Raw genomic sequence first — 26245 nt, forward strand, 5'->3', positions numbered from 1 at the left:
GATTACGAGTACCAGTACCGCGAGCGGACCAACAAATAACAAATGGTAAAGTTCAAGACCCTTCACAGCCTCTACGAGTTCATTACGGCAGGTGGTATGGCTCTGTCGGACTTTGACGACCTCCCGCAGCTTTCCGAGTACCCACACTTGGTCTTGGACTCGCTGCTTGAGAACAACCATATCCGCCGCGAATTGGACACGAAGGACTTCCCATTTCGACTTCGGCGCAAACAGTTCCCCATTGTCCCAGCCTTCGCGATGACCATCAACAAGGCGCAAGGGCAAACTGTTCACAACCTGGGATTATATCTACCAACGCCATGCTTCTCGCACGGCCAACTGTACGTGGCACCATCGCGAGTCACGGCAAGATCCAACATCAAGGCGCTTATTGAGGGACCTGACGACGAGGAGGAAGACGGAGTGTACACGAAGAATATCGTGTATCGCCAGATATTTCAATAAGTTGCATTCTATATTTGAATAAGTTGCATTCTTTAATATTGTCAATTGAGCGTCTCATAAAAATGCATATAACCTCACAAAAATAAACATAAAACATATTCTTAGGTTTTTTCGGTAAAGTCACGTAGGTAAAACATTAAAATTAATAAAAGTAAAATAAAATAAAAATCACGACGTTTCGGAGGCAACACAAGCTTCCGTCTTCAGGTGGAACCATCACAGCCACGACAGCTGTATCAAGTAAATGAGAGATTGCAAGAGCTACCACTCCGTATATATAATGGTTGGAGAGGGGGGAAGGGCCAAGTACGGCACACTTTTTATTCATATGGTAAGGTGAGGCTTAAGAGGGTGAGCCTTTGTTATGGAGAGGTACGGTTTGTGACTAAGCCTGGCCTACATAACAATAGTGTGAAAAAAGAAACAACTAAACATGGTAAAACAAGCCTGGCTGTCTATCAATAACCTGTAATAGTTGTCTGTCAAATAAGATTGGCCAAATAAGTGTAGTTAAATCTTTTTTGCATGGTTAATCACATCTTTCCAATGATTACTCGGTTTGTAACCATCATCATGGTTGAAATTATGTCTGTGTTTGTATATTTGTATGGCTTCGTGTACAAACTTTTGATGGTAGCCAGGAGGTTTGCCGAGAACCTTGGTCTCGGAAAAGACAATTTCATGAGAGCCCACAGAGTTGTAGCAATGATCGGCATCGGCCGAAGAATCAGTTCTGCCGTGTTTCAGATCTGACTTGTGCTCGCGGACACGATCAGAAACATGACGTTTCGTTTCTCCAATGTATCAATCACCACAAATGCAACTCAATTTGTAGACTCCAGGATACTGTAAGTCAGGAACGACATCCTTCAGAGATGAAATCAGATCACGGATTTTATGCACTGTACTGAATCGGACTTGGATCTTATGTTTGTCTTATTTGACAGACAACTATTACAGGTTATTGATAGACAGCCAGGCTTGTTTTACCATGTTTAGTTGTTTCTTTTTTCACACTATTGTTATGTAGGCCAGGCTTAGTCACAAACCGTACCTCTCCATAACAAAGGCTCACCCTCTTAATCCTCACCTTACCATATGAATAAAAAGTGTGCTGAACTTGGCCCTTCCCCCCTCTCCAACCATTATATATACGGAGTGGTAGCTCTTGCAATCTCTCATTTACTTGATACAGCTGTCGTGGCTGTGACGGTTCCACCTGAAGACGGAAGCTTGTGTTGCCTCCGAAACGTCGTGATTTTTATTTTATTTTACTTTTATTAATTTTAATGTTTTACCTACGTGACTTTACCAAAAAAACCTAAGAATATGAATCCTTGCAGTCACGAAAGCTTCAAATCTAAAAACATAAAACAATCACCAAAACATGTCTATTGTGTCCAGCCACTTTCAACTCCCCACCAACCAAGCATATACACACCGCCCGCGAAGCGGGCGGCGACTGCTAGTAAATGAATTATTAGAACAAAGTGAATGCTTGGGAGCTTATTGGCTCTCGCTCCTGGTTAGAGATCTACCCAACCCACAGGTCCATAAAGACTGGCCGCTCTTACCCTGCAAGTTGAACCTAGGAATTGAGTGTTCAACTTATTTCTTGTCATTAAAGGTCTGTGACAAAAGGTGCATCTATTGGAGCAACATCGTCTCAAGCTTACACATCTCCCGGGTCTCCATTTGACTTTGTATTGTCTCGGAGGAAGTCCACCCACACCTCCACTTCCACAAACTGCTGGGAGTTGCCTCGCTCTGCCGCGCAGTCAGAAGTCTCCTCCTGCTTCACGTTGCCTCCATCGATGTGAAGGTCCGATTTTGGAGTTGTATCTTTATCTTCACATTTTACCTTCACTTCTTCACTCTTCACAATCACTTCTTCACTCTTCACCATCACTTCTTCACATTTCACCTCGATACCTTTAAAAGTGTCCAAGCTGGGATTTTCTTCTGGTTCTTGTTTGATGAGGGATGGGCTCATTGCGGCACTTTGACTTTCACAAGCTGATTTCAGACTCCACTCCTTGTGGATCTTCTGATGCTTGTGTGTTCTCTGGTGTCTTTGAAGATTTGGTGAAAGTGCAAACGACTTCCCGCACAGAGTGCAGCTGAAGGGTTTCTCTCCCGTGTGTGTTCTCTGGTGTGGTACAAGATTAGCTGAATGTGAAAACGCCTTCCCACACACACTGCACTTGAAGGGTTTCTCTCCCGTGTGTGTTGTCTGGTGTTTGTTAAGAGCAGATGACTGTGCAAACGCCTTCCCACACACACTGCACCTGAAGGGTTTCTCTCCCGTGTGTATTCTCTGGTGTGCTACAAGATTAGTTGACTGTGAAAATGCCTTCCCACACACACTGCACTTGAAGGGTTTCTCTCCCGTGTGTGTTCTCTGGTGTGCTACAAGAGTAGCTAACTGTGAAAATGCCTTCCCACACACACTGCACTTGAAGGGTTTCTCTCCCGTGTGTGTTCTCTGGTGTTTTACAAGAGTAGATGACTGTGCAAACGTTTTCCCACACACACTGCACTTGACGGGTTTCTCTGCTGTGTGAGTTCTCTGGTGCTGTGTCAAATGTTCAGTACGATCTGTGCTGTTGGCACGCAGGTCGCATTGTTGCCTTTTTGCACCGAGCCGCGCCGAGTGCCTTTGCTCCATCAGACCAATTCTGCAGAGGAAGCGACAGCTGCAGACAGAAAAATATATCCACAACATCTACACATCAGTATCAATGCATATATACAGTCACACGTGACTTACACGTCTATACTTATGCATATATTCATGATATAGTGAAAAAGTGTCCCAAATTTATCACACGGGCTGTTATCGCACACAATGAGAGGGCAAATGGTTATAAACATGCCTGGAAGCCCTAGTATCTTCAAAATGAATGTTAACCCAAAACTCCGAGCACACAATTTCGGCTGTCTGGCTACAAAAGGAATATTTATGAAAGCTAAATTCAGCTGACATAGCAAAGGATGTTGAAAATAATACTATTTGTGTTATGCACAAATGCATAAATTAATGTTCAATCGCAACTAAGAGGTGTGAAGCCAGGCACAGATGTCCTTGAATGCTGGGATGAAGTTCCGACTTCAGCTGCACATGTGCTGTGATAACTTCCTGACTCCAATCTTAAAAAGACTTCCAGAGGAAAACAAAAATAAACTACCGTTTTGATATAACCTCCGTGCTCAATAGAATTAATAGACTTTACTGCAAATACAAACTTGAAACTGTCACACACTCAGGGGCGGAGCCAGTATTTTAAGGTCGGGAGGGGGGCAAACCCTCCAGCAATGAAAAATGATAGGAGTTAATAATAGGAGTTTTCCCCTTTTTTCTGGCAACAAAACTGAAACCTTATGAGGATTCATGTCTGTGTCGTGTTTTCTCCGGAGACACTTTGTTAGGGGCACGTCTTTATTATACACACGCGCCCTAACTACTAAACATCAACTCCTCGTACAGTTTATCTCGAGTACTTACACTCGGTATATTATACGCCTCCTACGTAACATGCCTGCCCCGGCTGCGCTCCAGGTGCTCTGGCTATAATATCCTATGGGAGACCCAGGGTCCACCACTGGCCTCACAGAGCTTTGGCCCTTAAAAAGACGGCGAAGCTAGGGGTCCAGGGTCCTATTCTAGCAGGTCTTATTGCTTCAACTGGTCGTCTTCAACTGCCAGGACCTCTCCAGAGGTCCACCTTATATACGTTTCTCAGCCGAGGTGCGGACCTCCGTGAGAGACGTGGGTGACCCCAGAGTCCCTCACCGAGGTCTGCATGTCTGCCGGTTGCAGGCCAGTACGTCCGTAGCCCCCGGGCCGTTGGGAGTGTTTGCGAGGGATCGTAGGACCCCTCACAACCCCCAACCGCTTCTGGGATGTCTGTCGTTGCCTGCAAGTGCAGCCCATCCATGGCACTACATTTGCATTAACCACAATACTTGCAGTCAAATGCAAACAAAAACACACTATGATAATATGTGTGAGCAGTATGCCTTTTGGCGTCCTCTGGTCGAGCACCAATTGGTGTCCTCTGGTCGAGCACCAATTGGGTCGAGGCTCAAAAAAAGCCGTCCCTTGGTGTGGACCAATCAGTTTCAAGAAGATGAATCCCTGCAGTCACAAAAGCTTTAAATCAAAATTTAATGCATATATTATCATAGTGTGTTTTGTTCGCATTTCACTGCAAGTATTGTGGTAAATGCAGACATGAATCCTTGTAAAAGACGTTGGTTCGATCTTGTTGGTTTTTGTCGTTAGGCTGTTAGTAGGATCCTACTAACAGCCTAACAACAAAGACCAACAAGATCATCAGTAGGATCCGACTAACAGCCTAACAACAAAGACCAACAAGATCATCACGAGTTCGACGTCCCTAATCGAACCAACCAAACGTCCCTCCTTAAACCCTCGGCTGCAAGACCTCCCAGATTCTATGGTCTTCCCAAGATCCAGAAAGAAGGCTCCCCACTACGACCCATAGTGTCCATAATCAACTCTCCTACATACAAACTGGCCCGTTTTCTATCAGATACTCTGCTCCCCTTCACTGGCAAGACCTCGTCAGCAGTACTTAACTCAACCTAATTGGTCTCTATGGTCAAGGACATGGTACTGTCTCCTGACGATATCCTCGTCAGTTTTGATGTGGTATCTCTGTTTACCAAAGTCCCAGTTCCTGACACCTTAACAATAATCGAAGACTTGGTCCAACATGGACTGAACTCGGATGTACCTGCGCTGGTTAGGCATTGCCTCACCAACACTTACTTTACCTGGAATGGCACCTTCTACAAACAGAATGAGGGTACCCCCATGGGCTCCCCCTTGTCACCAGTGATAGCCAATGTGTTCATGGAAAAGTTTGAATCAGACGCCATCCAGACGTCCACCCTACGTCCTTTGGCCACGTGGCCTCCCAGCATTGAACCATTTCCTGGACCACATCAATTCCAGACACCCATCCATCAAATTCACCATGGAAGTGGAGAAAGATGGCAGACTACCATTCTTGGATGTTGTTTGAGAGGAGACCTGATGGATCTTTGGGACATTGTGTTTACAGGAAGGCCACCCATACAGATTCCTACTTGAAACCTGATTCCCACCACCATCCGGCTCAAAAGAATTCTCTCATCAAAACACTATACCAGAGAGCTCATTGCATCTCTGACCAACACCACCTGGCCAGTGAACTGAAACATGTACATTTGGCCCTCAAGATGAACGGATACTCTGACCGCACTATCCGCCAAGCTGTTTCTCCCACCATACAGAAACAACCACTTGAAACTCCGATCAAAACTATCACATTGCCATACATAGCAGGCGTGACCAAACAGATCTCCAAAATTCTAAACAAACATAAGATCCAAGTCCGATTCAGTACAGTACATAAAATCCGGGATCTGATCCCATCCGTAAAGGATGTCATTCCGGACTTACAGTACCCCGGTGTTTACAAATTGAGTTGTACCTGCGGGGACTGCTATAATCGGGGAGACGAAACGACATATTTCAGACCAAATTCGCGAACACAAATCAGATTTGAAACATGGCAGAACAATTCTAGATTTGCAACGTTCGTGACTGCAAGGATTCATATTCTTAGGTTTTTTCGGTAAAGTCACGTAGGTAAAAAATTAAAATTAATAAATGTAAAATAAAATAAAATAAAATAAAAATCACGACGTTTCGGAGGCAACACAAGCTTCCGTCTTCAGGTGGAACCGTCACAGCCCGACAGCTGTATCAAGTAAATGAGAGATTACAAGAGCTAAACCTGGTAAAACAAAACCAGGTTTAGCTTTCTACCAGGTTTAGCTTTCTTTTTTCACACTTTTGTTATGTAGGCTAGGTGTAGTCACAACCCGAACCTCTCCATAATAAAGGCTCAGTCTTTTGTTATGCAGTCTATTCATAGTCTCAAGCCGCACCTTACCATAATAATAAAAAGTGGGCCATTCCTGGCCCTTCCCCTCCCCCCTCAACCATTATATATACGGAGTGGAATCTCTTCTAATCTCTCATTTACTTGATACAACTGTCGGGCTGTGACGGTTCCACCTGAAGACGGAAGCTTGTGTTGCCTCCGAAACGTCGTGATTTTTATTAAATTTTTTATTTAATTTTACATTTTTTTTATTTTAATTTTTTACCTACGTGACTTTACCGAAAAAACCTAAGAATATGGCAGAACAAATTCTTCAGCCGTTGCCAATCATTGTTACAACGCTGTGGGTGATCATGATATCGTTTTCTTCGATACGAAGGTACTCTGCAAGCCGGCTGGATACCACCAAAGATTTGTCCATGAAGCCATACAGATATACAAACACAGACATAACTTTACCCGAGAAGATGGATTCAAATTGAGCAATCATTGGAAAGATGTGATTAACCATGTTAAACTTAAATCACCACTCCCCCCCGCTCTGCGTCCCTCCTCCACCATCCGTGACGCCGTCTTTTAGTTCCACCTTCACCTTCCTGGCTCCACCCACATCCCAACCCCCCCCCCCTCCCCCATCCTACACTTCGTCCTCCCTCCAACGACTATTTAGACGCCGTTTTACTATTTTCACCTTCCTACAACGTTTTACTATTTTCACATTCCTGGCTCCACCCACACTGCAACCCCCCCCCCATCCTGCACCCATCCCCCTTGGCTCCTCCCCCCTCCTCTTACCCTATATATTAAATGCCCCATTACAAATAACTCCCACTACAGTTATTTTGCTATGCCTTTTGACACCTGATGAAGGAGGCTTGTGTTGCCTCCGAAGCATCGTGATTTTAATTGATTTATTTTCATTTATTATTATTTTACTTAATCTTTTACCTACGTGACTTTACCGAAAAAACCTAAGAGTATGAATCCTTGCAGTCACGAAAGCTTCAAATCTAGAAATAATGATAGTTGTTAGTAAGGCGTTGTTAGTAAAGAGTTATTAGTAAGGACTTGTCCCTTGCTTTTTATTCGACGCGTGTGATCGGCATCGCGCTCGCTGAAGGTGTTTGCCTTCAGGGAAGCCGTGTACTGTATACGCAACTGCGCACAATTCTGCGAGTCGCTTATAACTGCTTTGCCGTTACTTATTGCAAATTATGGACTTGGACTGTTGTCCTCTCAAGAATCCCTGGCACATAATAATATGCCACACGGTGGCGGTCGCAAAATGCTGATTTATCTATATATAAAAAAGGGAAGTTTGTGAATGTCTGTTCGAAATGTTTAGCATACTTCCCGACATGCAACAAATTTGAAATTTGGCATGTGGTTAGCTTCCAGACTGTACACAATGCTAAAAGTATAAACATAGACTTTTGTATTTTGGGGAGGGGGCGCAATACAGTAATCCCTCGCCACTTCACGGTTCAAGTTTCGCGGCCTCAGTGCATCGCGGATTTTTCAAAAATATTCATCGAAAAATTTCAATTAAAAAATACCGCCATATCGGCAGCCGTATTCCGGAAAGCAGCGTTGTTTCATCGTGATGCGCGAGAGAAACGGTTTCCCAGGATGCCAGACAAAGAGAGAAACTCTCTCAGAGGCTTTGTACATACCCACGGGCACTCAGACAAGGCACGTGATTGGTTCCCGGCGCGAGAGCGACGAATGAGAGCACGAGTGGATGTACAGTATCCCGTGAGCTGATTGGCTGCGCATCATCGTATCCTCTCCCAGCTTCTTCCCTTGTTGTATCTCGCCACTCTCGTTCACGCTGTCAACTGTGTCTCGCGTATCTTAGTGTTGTGTTCGAAATTAACTGGTGAGTGTAGAACACCATAATACGTATCGTATGAGAGAGAGAGAGTGAATGTATAATATTAAGGTTTTATAATTAAATAGATTTAAGTAAAATATATATATCTACTAGCTGTACTACCCGGCTTCGCCCGGGACTTGTATCTACCACGGCCGGCCGCCTTTGTCTCCCCAGTGGCGATGTTAATACGCTACAGCAGTTACTCGTTTGAGGCAGAGTCGACCTAGGGGAGGTTCAAATAATCGTCACCGGTGGTGGCCGTGAGCGGGAATCGAACTGGGTTTGCCGTGTTGGTAGCGCAGCGTAGCGTTAAGCACTACACCCACCGCTCCTCACACACCACACACGCACACACACAGACACACACACAGACACACACACACAGGCAGCACGCTAAGCACTACACTACCGTTCCCCCTACACAACACACGCGCGCGCGTCCATAGGTACACATACACGCGCTTGCTGCAGACACACACGACTTTCAGGGTGCGTACGGCAGTAAACGACTGAAATAATAAAGCGGCAATGCTGTGTAAGGAACGCCTTAGACCCGCATTACACATTTGTGTAATGCGAGCGTAAACACACAAACACACACGAACACATACACAATACACACACACATACATGCAGACACACAGACAGACACATAACACACATACATACACACACATACAAACACAGAAACACATACACACACATACATAGACACACACATACACATCCACAGACGTACATACACACATACATACAGGCACGCAGACATACACATAAACACATACAAAAAAACCCACATACATACACACACACATACATACACACAAACACATGCACACACATACATACACACATGCATACAGACACACAGACATACACATAAACACATACACACATACACATGACCCGGCTTCGCCCGGGACTTGGATCCACCACGCCCGGCCGCCTTTGTCTCCCCAGTGCCGATGTTAATACGCAATACCAGTTACTCGTTTGAGGCTGAGTCGACCTAGGGGAGGTTCAAATAATCGTCACCGGTGGTGGCCGTGAGCGGGAATCGAACTCGGTTCGCCGGGTTGGTAGCGCAGCGTAGCGTTAAGCACTACACCCACCGCTCCTCACACACCACACACGCACAGACACACACACAGACACACACACAGACACACGCAGACACACACAGACAGACACAGACAGACACACACACACACAGACACACAGACAGCACGCTAAGCACTACACTATCGCTCCCCACACACCACACACGCACACACACAGACACACACACAGACACACACACACAGACACAGACAGCACGCTAAGCACTACACTACCGTTCCCCCTACACAACACACGCGCGCGCGTCCATAGGAACACATACACGCGCTTGCTGCAGACACACACGACTTTCAGGGTGCGCACGGCAGTAAACGACTGCAATAATAAAGCGGCAATGCTGCGCGAGGAACGCCTTAGACCTGCAACACATTTGTGTAATGCGAGCGTAAACACACAAAGACATACAAACACATACACACACACACATACACACAAACACATACACACACATACATACACACAGACATACACATACACACAAACACACACATACATACACACAAACACATACACAATACACACAGACATACATGCAGACACACAGAGACACACATAACACATACATACACAGAAACACATACACACATACATACACACACACATACATACACACAAACACATACACACACGTACATACACACATACAGACACACAGACATAGACATAAACACATACAAAAAAACCCACATACATACACACACAGACATACACACAAACACATACATACACACATGCATACAGACACACAGACATACACATAAACACATACACATGACCCGGCTTCGCCCGGGACTTGGATCTACCACGCCCGGCCGCCTTTGTCTCCCAAGTGCCGATGTTAATACGCCACACCAGTTACTCGTTTGAGGCTGAGTGGACCTAGGGGAGGTTCAAATAATCGTCACCGGTGGTGGCCGTGAGCGGGAATCGAACTCGGTTCGCCGGGTTGGTAGCGCAGCGTAGCGTTAAGCACTACACCCACCGCTCCTCACACACCACACACGCACAGACACACACACAGACACACGCAGACACACACAGACAGACACAGACAGACACACACACACACACAGACACACAGACAGCACGCTAAGCACTACACTACCGCTCCCCACACACCACACACGCACACACACAGACACACACACAGACACACGCAGACACACACAGACAGACACACACACACACACAGACACACAGACAGCACGCTAAGCACTACACTACCGTTCCCCCTACACAACACACGCGCGCGCGTCCATAGGTACACATACACGCGCTTGCTGCAGACACACACGACTTTCAGGGTGCGTAAGGCAGTAAACGACTGAAAAAATAAAGCGGCAATGCTGTGCGAGGAACGCCTTAGACCAGCAACACATTTGTGTAATGCGAGCGTAAACACACAAACACATACAAACACATACACACACATACACACAAACACATACACACACATACACACACATACATACACACAGACATACACATACACACAAACACACACATACATGCACACAAACACATACACAATACACACACACATACATGCAGACACAGACAGACACATAACACACATACATACACACACATACATACACAAAAACACATACACACACATACATAGACACACACATACATACACACAAACACATGCACACACGTACATACACACATACATAGAGACACGCAGACATACACATAAAGACATAAAAAAAACCCACATACATACACACAAACACATACATACACATACATACACACATACATAGAGACACACAGACATACACATAAACACAAACACACATACACATGACCCGGCTTCGCCCGGGACTTGGATCCACGATGCCCCGCCGCCTTTGTCTCCCCAGTGACGATGTTCACACACGACAGCAGTTACGCGTTTGAGGCTGAGTGGACCTAGGGGAGGGCCAGGTCCGTTTCAAATAATCGTCAGCGGTGGTGGGCGTGAGTTGGAATCGAACTGGGGTAGCTCAAGCAGCTTAATGACTGTTTGTACAAAGAACATATAAAGAATCGATTATAATAACCAGGCAAGAGTCCACATTATAGACTGCCAGTACACGCACTCAGCTTCATAAGCAGGCTAGAGTGTACATGATAGAGTGGCAGTACGCTCACCGAGCTTAATAAGCAGGCTACAGTGTACATGATAGACTGGCAGTACGCTCACCCAGCTTAATGAGTATTTGTACAGTGAACATTAAAGTAATCGATTGTTGGCGCGTTGGGTTTAAAAGTAATATTAATAGCACACATTGTGGTGGGGGTGTAGTGAAGAGTAGGAAAAACTTTGATGAATTTACCTCAGAGTGGCGTGGTGGGTGTCGAGGCCTAGTAGCGTGCAAAGCCTGCGGCCTCGCCTAAAATTGTCGGCTTGGAAGAGGCAGGGTACGGGTGGCGTTCCTTCCCCCCCCCCCTAGCGCTCCAACAATACTGTGTAATGGCTATTATTTAATTAAATACGGAGCTTATGAAAGTGGCGAAGGCGTGGCTAGCCGTTGGCAGGGGCAACCGCCGTCCAATGAAACTGCAGCCCTTGGCGAAGGCGTGGCTAGCCGTTGCCAGGTCCAATGAAAGCGGCGAAGGCGTGGCTAGCCGTTGCCAGGGGCAACCGCCGTCCAATGAAAGTGCGTATGGATATATATAAAATCGTTCATGTCTGTCTGTCTGTGTGTGTGTGTGTGGACTTTGGCCCATACGCACTTTCATTGGACGGCGGTTGCCCCTGGCAACGGCTAGCCACGCCTTCGCCGCTTTCATTGGACCTGGCAACGGCTAGCCACGCCTTCGCCAAGGGCTGCAGTTTCATTGGACGGCGGTTGCCCCTGCCAACGGCTAGCCACGCCTTCGCCACTTTCATAAGCTCCGTATTTAATTAAATAATAGCCATTACACAGTATTGTTGGAGCGCTAGGGGGGGGGGGAAGGAACGCCACCCGTACCCTGCCTCTTCCAAGCCGACAATTTTAGGCGAGGCCGCAGGCTTTGCACGCTACTAGGCCTCGACACCCACCACGCCACTCTGAGGTAAATTCATCAAAGTTTTTCCTACTCTTCACTACACCCCCACCACAATGTGTGCTATTAATATTACTTTTAAACCCAACGCGCCAACAATCGATTACTTTAATGTTCACTGTACAAATACTCATTAAGCTGGGTGAGCGTACTGCCAGTCTATCATGTACACTGTAGCCTGCTTATTAAGCTCGGTGAGCGTACTGCCACTCTATCATGTACACTCTAGCCTGCTTATGAAGCTGAGTGCGTGTACTGGCAGTCTATAATGTGGACTCTTGCCTGGTTATTATAATCGATTCTTTATATGTTCTTTGTACAAACAGTCATTAAGCTGCTTGAGCTACCCCAGTTCGATTCCAACTCACGCCCACCACCGCTGACGATTATTTGAAACGGACCTGGCCCTCCCCTAGGTCCACTCAACCTCAAACGCGTAACTGCTGTCGTGTGTGAACATCGTCACTGGGGAGACAAAGGCGGCGGGGCATCGTGGATCCAAGTCCCGGGCGAAGCCGAGTCATGTGTATGTGTGTTTGTGTTTATGTGTATGTCTGTGTGTCTCTATGTATGTGTGTATGTATGTGTATGTATGTGTTTGTGTGTATGTGTGTGTGTATGTATGTGGGTTTTTTTTATGTCTTTATGTGTATGTCTGCGTGTCTCTATGTATGTGTGTATGTACGTGTGTGCATGTGTTTGTGTGTATGTATGTGTGTGTCTATGTATGTGTGTGTATGTGTTTTTGTGTATGTATGTGTGTGTATGTATGTGTGTTATGTGTCTGTCTGTGTCTGCATGTATGTGTGTGTGTATTGTGTATGTGTTTGTGTGCATGTATGTGTGTGTTTGTGTGTATGTGTATGTCTGTGTGTATGTATGTGTGTGTATGTGTGTGTATGTGTTTGTGTGTATGTGTGTGTATGTGTTTGTATGTGTTTGTGTGTTTACGCTCGCATTACACAAATGTGTTGCTGGTCTAAGGCGTTCCTCGCACAGCATTGCCGCTTTATTTTTTCAGTCGTTTACTGCCTTACGCACCCTGAAAGTCGTGTGTGTCTGCAGCAAGCGCGTGTATGTGTACCTATGGACGCGCGCGCGTGTGTTGTGTAGGGGGAACGGTAGTGTAGTGCTTAGCGTGCTGTCTGTGTCTGTCTGTGTGTGTGTCTGTCTGTGTGTGTCTGCGTGTGTCTGTGTGTGTGTCTGTGTGTGTGCGTGTGTGGTGTGTGGGGAGCGGTAGTGTAGTGCTTAGCGTGCTGTCTGTGTGTCTGTGTGTGTGTGTGTGTGTCTGTCTGTGTCTGTCTGTGTGTGTCTGCGTGTGTCTGTGTGTGTGTCTGTGCGTGTGTGGTGTGTGAGGAGCGGTGGGTGTAGTGCTTAACGCTACGCTGCGCTACCAACCCGGCGAACCGAGTTCGATTCCCGCTCACGGCCACCACCGGTGACGATTATTTGAACCTCCCCTAGGTCCACTCAGCCTCAAACGAGTAACTGGTGTGGCGTATTAACATCGGCACTTGGGAGACAAAGGCGGCCGGGCGTGGTAGATCCAAGTCCCGGGCGAAGCCGGGTCATGTGTATGTGTTTATGTGTATGTCTGTGTGTCTGTATGCATGTGTGTATGTATGTGTTTGTGTGTATGTCTGTGTGTGTATGTATGTGGGTTTTTTTGTATGTGTTTATGTCTATGTCTGTGTGTCTGTATGTGTGTATGTACGTGTGTGTATGTGTTTGTGTGTATGTATGTGTGTGTGTATGTATGTGTGTATGTGTTTCTGTGTATGTATGTGTGTTATGTGTGTCTCTGTGTGTCTGCATGTATGTCTGTGTGTATTGTGTATGTGTTTGTGTGTATGTATGTGTGTGTTTGTGTGTATGTGTATGTCTGTGTGTATGTATGTGTGTGTATGTGTTTGTGTGTATGTGTGTGTGTGTATGTGTTTGTATGTCTTTGTGTGTTTACGCTCGCATTACACAAATGTGTTGCAGGTCTAAGGCGTTCCTCGCGCAGCATTGCCGCTTTATTATTGCAGTCGTTTACTGCCGTGCGCACCCTGAAAGTCGTGTGTGTCTGCAGCAAGCGCGTGTATGTGTTCCTATGGACGCGCGCGCGTGTGTTGTGTAGGGGGAACGGTAGTGTAGTGCTTAGCGTGCTGTCTGTGTGTCTGTGTGTGTGTGTGTCTGTCTGTGTCTGTCTGTGTGTGTCTGCGTGTGTCTGTGTGTGTGTCTGTGTGTGTGTCTGTGCGTGTGTGGTGTGTGAGGAGCGGTGGGTGTAGTGCTTAACGCTACGCTGCGCTACCAACCCGGCGAACCGAGTTCGATTCCCGCTCACGGCCACCACCGGTGACGATTATTTGAACCTCCCCTAGGTCGACTCAGCCTCAAACGAGTAACTGGTATTGCGTATTAACATCGGCACTGGGGAGACAAAGGCGGCCGGGCGTGGTGGATCCAAGTCCCGGGCGAAGCCGGGTCATGTGTATGTGTGTATGTGTTTATGTGTATGTCTGTGTGTCTGTATGCATGTGTGTATGTATGTGTGTGCATGTGTTTGTGTGTATGTATGTGTGTGTGTATGTATGTGGGTTTTTTTGTATGTGTTTATGTGTATGTCTGCGTGCCTGTATGTATGTGTGTATGTACGTCTGTGGATGTGTATGTGTGTGTCTATGTATGTGTGTGTATGTGTTTCTGTGTTTGTATGTGTGTGTATGTATGTGTGTTATGTGTCTGTCTGTGTGTCTGCATGTATGTGTGTGTGTATTGTGTATGTGTTCGTGTGTGTTTGTGTGTTTACGCTCGCATTACACAAATGTGTAATGCGGGTCTAAGGCGTTCCTTACACAGCATTGCCGCTTTATTATTTCAGTCGTTTACTGCCGTACGCACCCTGAAAGTCGTGTGTGTCTGCAGCAAGCGCGTGTATGTGTACCTATGGACGCGCGCGCGTGTGTTGTGTAGGGGGAACGGTAGTGTAGTGCTTAGCGTGCTGCCTGTGTGTGTGTGTCTGTGTGTGTGTCTGTGTGTGTGTCTGTGTGTGTGCGTGTGTGGTGTGTGAGGAGCGGTGGGTGTAGTGCTTAACGCTACGCTGCGCTACCAACACGGCAAACCCAGTTCGATTCCCGCTCACGGCCACCACCGGTGACGATTATTTGAACCTCCCCTAGGTCGACTCTGCCTCAAACGAGTAACTGCTGTAGCGTATTAACATCGCCACTGGGGAGACAAAGGCGGCCGGCCGTGGTAGATACAAGTCCCGGGCGAAGCCGGGTAGTACAGCTAGTATAAAGTATAAATATACATATTTTAAACATTCTGGTACCCACACACACATATACGGAAATTCCTAGGGGGGCCAATCCTACTTCGTGGATTTTCACCTATCACGAGGGGTTCCGGTCCCCATTAACCGCGATAAACGAGGGATCACTGTAATGCATTTATTTTGCACGCAAGTGAGCGGTGACATCACATCTGTCATCACATCTGTGATGTCACACCCGCATGCGGCAGCGTTACGCAGTGTGCTTGCTGACGTCACCCCCCCCCCCCCAAACACTCCACGTAGGCACTGTTTTAATCCAAGACAAGAATCCAAGTCACGGGCGAAGCCGGGTAGTAAAGCTAGTCTATATATAAAAGGGAAATGTGTGGATACGTGTGTCTGTTCGAAATGTTTAGCATACTTCCCAACATGCAACACACTTGAAATTTGGCATGTGGGTAGGTTCCATACTGTACACAATGTAAAAACTATAAAAAATAGACTTGTATTTTGGGAGGGGGGGGGGGAGAAATGACCATGGAGTGTGTGGCGTCAACCCGCAACACACCTGAGTTAAGCGCTCTGCAACGCTTACCCCTACCATATGGCTCTTCGTGCGCCGTACTTCTAGAGCTGTTAACAGCGTGCCGGGAGATTTTAGGTGGCGCTTCGCTCCTGGCCGATGAAGCCATTGGCTTCTCGGAGTTTCAATACATATCCGTGTGAAGAACAGGTACAACTGCTATCTTAAATATGAAGCAGAAATTACATCTGTTTGTTTGTGTGAAGCACCAAAAACTCTCCAACGCTGAGCTCTAGCATCATTAAATTTGCACAACTTATGCTGTCTGGAATGTCTAAGTGAACGTGACTATTTTCAGCTTGCCACGTCATTCCCTTCCCGAGTTGCCAAAATCGACCTTACGTCGAAGTGGGTTAAGGTTAAATTTCCTTCAGTGAAAAACATCCGATTTAGTTAAATTGATTTCTTTCAGCTTTTTTCTTTCTTACAAGAATCAAATTTTCAGGGTTTTTCAGTGACATGGTTCACAGGTGGTGGCGTGTCCAGACCCATGCCTGGCTACCTTCATCCGCTCAGTATGAATGCTTCCTCACTCCACCAAGTAATTCATTGAGGATCAACCAACACAGCCGAGGCTGCATGTCTCCTCGTGGTGAGATGTTAACTACCTGTCCTGGCATACAGGAAGTCGTGGGTTCGATCCCAACCCTGACGCCTGCTGTATATTTGGAGCTTACGTGTCTCTCTCTCTCTCTCCCCGTGGTCGTGTGGATTTCCCTCCGGATCCCCCGGTTGTCCTCACTCCACATGCAGAGAGTGAACACCGCCACGCGTCCAGAGTGAACACCACCACGCGTCTAGAGTGAACACCGCCACGCGTCTAGAGTGAACACCGCCACGCGTCTAGAGTGAACACCGCCACGCGTCTAGAGTGAACACCGCCACGCGTCTAGAGTGAACACCGCCACGCGTCTAGAGTGAACACCGCCACGCGTCTAGAGTGAACACCGCCACGCGTCTAGAGTGAACACTGCCACGCGTCTAGAGTGAACACCGCCACGCGTCTAGAGTGAACACCGCCACGCGTCCAGAGTGAACACAGCCACGCGTCTAGAGTGAACACCGCCACGCGTCTAGAGTGAACACCGCCACGCGTCCAGAGTGAACACCGCCACGCATCTAGAGTGAACACCGCCACGCATCTAGAGTGAACACCGCCACGCATCTAGAGTGAACACCACCACGCGTCTAGAGTGAACAACGCCACGCATCTAGAGTGAACACCACCACGCGTCTAGAGTGAACACCACCACGCTGTTGACGAGCCTCACCTTGTTGTTGTAGTTGTGGGCAGGTCGCTTCTGAAAACAAGAGCGGTATAGCAGCTCAAGCGGGCTTGGCCTGGTAAAAATAAAAACTGTGTTAATATTTAAAATAAAACAAAGTTACAAAGTGGCGAGCCAGGTCAAGACAAATTCAACTTAAGCGAGAGATTTGAAGCAAACGCGATCAGGCGAGGGCAGGAGGCAAGGCCCCAAGTTGATAAGTTCCAACCTGGACATCGCTTCCATGCTCGCTGCTACTCAATTAACATCCCTACGAGAGATAGAGTGAGGCTCTACCTCAATAAACAACAACAACCACCACAACAACCACCACCACATCCACAACCACCACCACAACAACCACCACAACAACCACCACCACAACAACCACCACCACAACAACCACCACAACCACCACAACAGCGATGAGAATTTCTCACCTCGGATTTCAGTTCACGGGCGGAGCGGCAACTTCCTGGTCCCTCGCGACGTCACGCGGCAGCAGGTGACATGACGTCACTTGCGGGGTACGATGACACTCCCCTCCCACAATGAGCGGCTCTCAACTCGCGACGGCTTTCACGAATAAATTATGTTAATGAGCCGCCACGTACCGGGCGTGGCTTTGCCCAAATAAGGATTGGCACTGGGACAGATATCGGCAGCGGCCGAGTAGAGATGACGTCACGCTCAAGAGCGCGGTGGTCGGGGGTGGGTGACATGACGTCACTAGCGAGGAACACCTCCCACTGGCGTTTGACGTCAGAGAGCGGGGTCAGAGTTCAAGTTTGTTGACAGAAAGGGAGCGAGTTTCGACTTAGCCTCAAACGAGTACCCGGTGCGGTGTGTAAACAAAGCCACTAGGGAGACAAAGGCGGCCGGGCGTGGTGCTGGCCACCCACCCCCTCGTGTGCCGTGACGACCTCCATCGGTGCTGCTCGCTATGAGCAGCACTTTGTACATGTCGTTGCTTGGCTCTCCAGCACACCGCTGGCGACATTTCACGATGACATTTTCACGTCCATAAAAAGAAAATCGCCATACTAACCTAGGCCGTTTTTTGTAAAAATTGGTTCAATTTTCCTAGTCTTCTTGGTTCTTTTGGTAAAGTCACGTAGAATGCAAATAATAAAATAATAAAAATAAAAATAATTATTCTCACGACGTTTCGGCCACAACGCAAGCAGCCGTCAGGTGAAGAACAGGTCTGTCAGAAAGATTATTTCTTTCTACGTGACTTTACCGAAAGAACCAAGAAGATGAATCCCTGCAATCACTCTTCTTCCTAGCGTTGTTCCCGCTGTGGCGCAGGGTCCGCTTTTCGGCATTGTCTTCTCCATTTGGCTCGGTCCAGGGCATCTTCAGGGGATGCGTTGACCGTCTTCATGTCTTCCTTTATTCGGTCCATCCATCGCTTCTTCGGACGTCCGCGTGGACGGCGGCCCTCTGCAATCACGAACGCTTTAAATCGAAATCCAATTTTCCTAGCTTTATTTTTCAACTAAAAGTGCATTTCTTGGTTGTGTTTAGCCTGAGTAGCCTATATAGTACGTTAAAAGTGTGGAATTTCATGCATGAAATTTAGAAGTAAAAAGAAAAAGTGAATTCCTCCATTTTGTTAAGCATTAGTATGCTCTATATTACATTAAAAGTGGGAAATTTCACGATTAAATGTTCACGTCCCAAACAGGAAATCGGCATACGAACCTCTGCCGTTTTTGACTAAAATTTAACGAATTTTTACAGCTGTATTTTTTTACAAAAAGTGCATTCCTCGGTTGTGTTTAGCCTGAGTAGTCTATATATTACAATAAAAGTGAGAAATTTCACCATAAAATGATAATCACGGAGATAATCGTATTAATTTATGCGAATGCTTGCGATTATGTTAATGTGTGTAGTTATGATAACTATGCTTAGTTTCGTTATCCAGAGTTGTATCAATCGGGATAACCGATTATCTTTGATTAAACATTTATTGATTATCTTAGTGTGTTTATGTTATGTTAGGTCTCCAAATTCATATCTCAACGCAGGTTACAGTTCTTATGAATAAGACAGTTTTGCATGGACTGGGAAAGAAGCACTCGAACACTTGGTGTTAAGCAATTTTAATTCTAAACAAAATATGACACTCTAAGATGCGACTCTCAGGTTCGGAATTATCGACGGTACCATTGGGGAGATTTCTCTCAGTGAGCAATACTCTTAACCATCAAGGCTTGCGTTGTTTCACTTTGGCAACCGCACATCTCACTGCCCTGACTCACGTGGCTTCTAAAAAATAGTGTTGATGTAAAGACAGTGCATCTACTAAGGGACAAGCGGTGACAATAGGATATAAAGATTTACACTATAAGACCTCCTTTACCAGTGGCAAAATATAGTAATAGGTTTTTACCCAATCAACTTCAAGGACAATACATATCATTATCGTCATCAGAGTTGTTTCTTTTTGTTTGCATTCTGACTGCTTGTGTTGTGGTTATTGCAAACATGATGCCTTGTATAAAGGTGTCAGTTTTTGCACCAGTTGAAAGGGTTAAAACCTATTACTAGGATAGAGAGAGTTAAATAAGGGAAGGCGGGACAAAGGGTGGTGGTAGATTCACACCGAGAATAAGAGAGGGGGAGGAACGAGGTCCGGGGCTGTTTTGGTGGAATATCGGGTCGTGGCTGGTTGCTGTCTCGTCATTGTCGTTGCTATATCGTGATTCCGGGGTCGTAAGCAGTGTTAAAGGCTAAATAAAATAACCCTCTACAGTCTACAGAGTCTGGAGTCATTAGAATTGTAACGATTCATAATCTCACGAGCTCATAGTGGGTTTGTTCAATTATTTATCTATTTCCATACTTGTATATTGCTACTAGCTGTACTACCCGGCTTCGCCCGGGACTTGTATCTACCACGGCCGGCCGCCTTTGTCTCCCCAGTGGCGATGTTAATACGCTACAGCAGTTACTCGTTTGAGGCAGAGTCGACCTAGGGGAGGTTCAAATAATCGTCACCGGTGGTGGCCGTGAGCGGGAATCGAACTGGGTTTGCCGTGTTGGTAGCGCAGCGTAGCGTTAAGCACTACACCCACCGCTCCTCACACACCACACACGCACACACACAGACACACACACAGACACACACACAGACACACACACACAGGCAGCACGCTAAGCACTACACTACCGTTCCCCCTACACAACACACGCGCGCGCGTCCATAGGTACACATACACGCGCTTGCTGCAGACACACACGACTTTCAGGGTGCGTACGGCAGTAAACGACTGAAATAATAAAGCGGCAATGCTGTGTAAGGAACGCCTTAGACCCGCATTACACATTTGTGTAATGCGAGCGTAAACACACAAACACACACGAACACATACACAATACACACACACATACATGCAGACACACAGACAGACACATAACACACATACATACACACACATACAAACACAGAAACACATACACACACATACATAGACACACACATACACATCCACAGACGTACATACACACATACATACAGGCACGCAGACATACACATAAACACATACAAAAAAACCCACATACATACACACACACATACATACACACAAACACATGCACACACATACATACACACATGCATACAGACACACAGACATACACATAAACACATACACACATACACATGACCCGGCTTCGCCCGGGACTTGGATCCACCACGCCCGGCCGCCTTTGTCTCCCCAGTGCCGATGTTAATACGCAATACCAGTTACTCGTTTGAGGCTGAGTCGACCTAGGGGAGGTTCAAATAATCGTCACCGGTGGTGGCCGTGAGCGGGAATCGAACTCGGTTCGCCGGGTTGGTAGCGCAGCGTAGCGTTAAGCACTACACCCACCGCTCCTCACACACCACACACGCACAGACACACACACAGACACACACACAGACACACGCAGACACACACAGACAGACACAGACAGACACACACACACACAGACACACAGACAGCACGCTAAGCACTACACTATCGCTCCCCACACACCACACACGCACACACACAGACACACACACAGACACACACACACAGACACAGACAGCACGCTAAGCACTACACTACCGTTCCCCCTACACAACACACGCGCGCGCGTCCATAGGAACACATACACGCGCTTGCTGCAGACACACACGACTTTCAGGGTGCGCACGGCAGTAAACGACTGCAATAATAAAGCGGCAATGCTGCGCGAGGAACGCCTTAGACCTGCAACACATTTGTGTAATGCGAGCGTAAACACACAAAGACATACAAACACATACACACACACACATACACACAAACACATACACACACATACATACACACAGACATACACATACACACAAACACACACATACATACACACAAACACATACACAATACACACAGACATACATGCAGACACACAGAGACACACATAACACACATACATACACAGAAACACATACACACATACAGACACACACACATACATACACACAAACACATACACACACGTACATACACACATGCATACAGACACACAGACATACACATAAACACATACACATGACCCGGCTTCGCCCGGGACTTGGATCTACCACGCCCGGCCGCCTTTGTCTCCCAAGTGCCGATGTTAATACGCCACACCAGTTACTCGTTTGAGGCTGAGTGGACCTAGGGGAGGTTCAAATAATCGTCACCGGTGGTGGCCGTGAGCGGGAATCGAACTCGGTTCGCCGGGTTGGTAGCGCAGCGTAGCGTTAAGCACTACACCCACCGCTCCTCACACACCACACACGCACAGACACACACACAGACACACGCAGACACACACAGACAGACACAGACAGACACACACACACACACACAGACACACAGACAGCACGCTAAGCACTACACTACCGCTCCCCACACACCACACACGCACACACACAGACACACACACAGACACACGCAGACACACACAGACAGACACACACACACACAGACAGACACAGACAGCACGCTAAGCACTACACTACCGTTCCCCCTACACAACACACGCGCGCGCGTCCATAGGTACACATACACGCGCTTGCTGCAGACACACACGACTTTCAGGGTGCGTAAGGCAGTAAACGACTGAAAAAATAAAGCGGCAATGCTGTGCGAGGAACGCCTTAGACCAGCAACACATTTGTGTAATGCGAGCGTAAACACACAAACACATACAAACACATACACACACATACACACAAACACATACACACACATACACACACATACATACACACAGACATACACATACACACAAACACACACATACATGCACACAAACACATACACAATACACACACACATACATGCAGACACAGACAGACACATAACACACATACATACACACACATACATACACAAAAACACATACACACACATACATAGACACACACATACATACACACAAACATATGCACACACGTACATACACACATACATAGAGACACGCAGACATACACATAAAGACATAAAAAAAAACCCACATACATACACACACACATACACACAAACACATACATACACATACATACACACATACATAGAGACACACAGACATACACATAAACACAAACACACATACACATGACCCGGCTTCGCCCGGGACTTGGATCCACGATGCCCCGCCGCCTTTGTCTCCCCAGTGACGATGTTCACACACGACAGCAGTTACGCGTTTGAGGCTGAGTGGACCTAGGGGAGGGCCAGGTCCGTTTCAAATAATCGTCAGCGGTGGTGGGCGTGAGTTGGAATCGAACTGGGGTAGCTCAAGCAGCTTAATGACTGTTTGTACAAAGAACATATAAAGAATCGATTATAATAACCAGGCAAGAGTCCACATTATAGACTGCCAGTACACGCACTCAGCTTCATAAGCAGGCTAGAGTGTACATGATAGAGTGGCAGTACGCTCACCGAGCTTAATAAGCAGGCTACAGTGTACATGATAGACTGGCAGTACGCTCACCCAGCTTAATGAGTATTTGTACAGTGAACATTAAAGTAATCGATTGTTGGCGCGTTGGGTTTAAAAGTAATATTAATAGCACACATTGTGGTGGGGGTGTAGTGAAGAGTAGGAAAAACTTTGATGAATTTACCTCAGAGTGGCGTGGTGGGTGTCGAGGCCTAGTAGCGTGCAAAGCCTGCGGCCTCGCCTAAAATTGTCGGCTTGGAAGAGGCAGGGTACGGGTGGCGTTCCTTCCCCCCCCCCCCTAGCGCTCCAACAATACTGTGTAATGGCTATTATTTAATTAAATACGGAGCTTATGAAAGTGGCGAAGGCGTGGCTAGCCGTTGGCAGGGGCAACCGCCGTCCAATGAAACTGCAGCCCTTGGCGAAGGCGTGGCTAGCCGTTGCCAGGTCCAATGAAAGCGGCGAAGGCGTGGCTAGCCGTTGCCAGGGGCAACCGCCGTCCAATGAAAGTGCGTATGGGCCAAAGTCCACACACACACACACAGACAGACAGACATGAACGATTTTATATATATAGATTCGATGCCATTGAGATGGAATATTCATCCATAAGTGGGCAACTTGATTCTAATACGATGATGGTGTGATTCTAATAATTTTTAGCGATTCTAAACTTGGCACCTCGCAGGCCACATTTGGTCTTCTGATGCGTATTTTCATATAACGTAGATTTGAGCACAGTGTAATTATGGTACGACAAAAATAATAATCAGATCCTGATCCTGCACCTTCCGTTTCACATATTCGTCCATATTACATACGTACATTTTACATGCATACATGTTACATACAGACATATTACATGCATGCATATTACATACAGACATGTTACATACTCACGAGCATAATGTGATTCAAAGAGGACCACGGAATGATTATAATAATTCGAATGCAATTCAAATATAAACACTTCATTGTACGGTTTCCTAATCTATAACACTAGTTATAATAGGATATATTGTTAGAGTTCACAAATTTAGAGTTTACTATAACACTAGTTTACAGTAATTTGTATATTCTTCATATATATGTTAATGTTTAAAAAAAATTGTTGGAGTTCATAATGTTAAAGTTCACAGATTTGAAGCTTTCGTGACTGCAAGGATTCATATTCTTAGGTTTTTTCGGTAAAATCACGTAAGTAAAAAAATTAAATTAATAAAAGTAAAATAAAAATAAAAATCACGACGTTTCGGAGGCAACACAAGCTTCCATCTTCAGGTGGAACCGTCACAGCACGATAGCTGTATCAAGTAAATGAGAGATTACAAGAGATACCACTCCATATATAATGGTTGAGGGGGGGGGAGATGGCCAGGAATGGTCCACTATTATTATGGTAAGGTGCGGCTTGAGACTACGGCTAGCCTACATGACAAAATGCTGCAAATGAGACCGAGCCTCTGCCATGTAGATAGTAAAAGCACAAAAGCAGGTCAGGAAGAAACAGCCTCCTGCTATGTTGTTTGGTGGGTAAAACTTATAGTAGGAAAAGTCACGTAGAATGGAAATAATGAAATAATAAAAATAAAACATAATAAAATAATTCTCACGACGTTTCGGCCACAACGCAAGCAGCCGTCCTCAGGTGAAGACCATGTCTGTCGGGGAGACAGCGTCTGAATGAGCTGAGTAGGAAGGTGGGAAGGTGCGCCTTGACAAAATAATTTGCATATCAATAGGAATTTAGCATATTTATGATAAATGCAGGTATGTGATGAGTACTACTTGTGAAATGCGTAGGAGGTGGGCGGGGGGTTTCAAAGCCATATTATGCCCGTGCATTATGCCGGATTAGCAGCATCAAAGGTAGGGGATAGGGGTAGCATTAATAAAGGGAAGGAATGTAATAATATGTAGCTGCAGTATGTAGTTTTTACGTGGTTGTTTAGTATCGTTTATCCACGGCATGCTTCTGAATTAGGGACTGGTACGCTTAAAAACGATTAACAACGTGGACCTTTCCCTTTAAGGAACATGATAATGGGGGAGACAACCAAGATGCTGCCGATTAAGGGAAGACTTGTGTAACGGAGATCTTCCACCTGAAACTCTCTTAACACGTCTTTGCTATGAACATTGTAAAATAAATAAGGGACAAACATTTGTTAAAAAAAGTTTTTATTCATTTGCAATCATTTTTACGTCTAGTGTTTACATGTTTTTAAGTGCAGGTATTCTGGACCTGAATGTTGCGAAACGATTCATAACGAGGACCTTTCCCACCAGAGCGCAAGCCGCTAATGAAAAGAACTCGGGGCGGCGGGAGCACGTGCTTCCATGGGCAGTGGGGGACAGGGCATGGTGTATTGCCTACAGGTGCCACCGGGAAAATCCCCCAAGTTGCTCCGCCCATGGCGGGGTCAGGTAGAGGTCATAGAGGTGGGTGATGTAAAGACAGTGCATCAACTAAGGGACAAGTGGTAACAACAAGATAGAGAGAGTTCGAGAAGGGAAGGCGAGACCAAGTGTGGGCGGAGGTTCACGCCGAGAATGAGAGAGGGGGAGGAACGAGGTTTGGGGCTGTGTTGGCTGGTTGCTGTCTCGTCGTCGTCGTTGCTATATCGTGACGCCTGGGGTCTGAAACCGCGTTAAAGGCTAAAGAAAAGAACCCTCTGCAGTCTGAGTCCAGAGTCATTACAATTGTAACGATTCATTATTTCACGGGCTAATATTGGTTTGTGCGATTATTTTACATAC

The 26245-nt window shown here is 46.4% G+C and overlaps 1 protein-coding gene and 1 pseudogene across 1 annotated transcript in view; one reads left to right on the forward strand and one right to left on the reverse strand.

The window, feature by feature from the left end:
* Positions 1–18076, reverse strand: part of LOC133361299 (zinc finger protein OZF-like) — a 32141-nt gene extending 14065 nt beyond the window's left edge. The window contains exons 1-4 of the mRNA XM_061580242.1: positions 17968–18076; positions 17534–17603; positions 2520–3161; positions 2354–2360 (exon numbers count right to left, since the gene is read on the reverse strand). Of these exons, the coding sequence (XP_061436226.1) occupies positions 2354–2360; positions 2520–3133 (621 nt within the window). The 5' untranslated portion in view covers positions 3134–3161; positions 17534–17603; positions 17968–18076. The remainder of the gene's footprint in view (positions 1–2353; positions 2361–2519; positions 3162–17533; positions 17604–17967) is intronic.
* The window catches only part of LOC133361323 (zinc finger protein 721-like), a 104747-nt pseudogene that overhangs the window by 38955 nt on the left and 39547 nt on the right, over positions 1–26245 (forward strand).

This window comes from Lethenteron reissneri, chromosome 72 (assembly GCF_015708825.2).
Source record: "Lethenteron reissneri isolate LAM-NWPU_2019-01 chromosome 72, ASM1570882v1, whole genome shotgun sequence".
Classification (NCBI taxonomy): Eukaryota; Metazoa; Chordata; class Hyperoartia; order Petromyzontiformes; family Petromyzontidae; genus Lethenteron; species Lethenteron reissneri.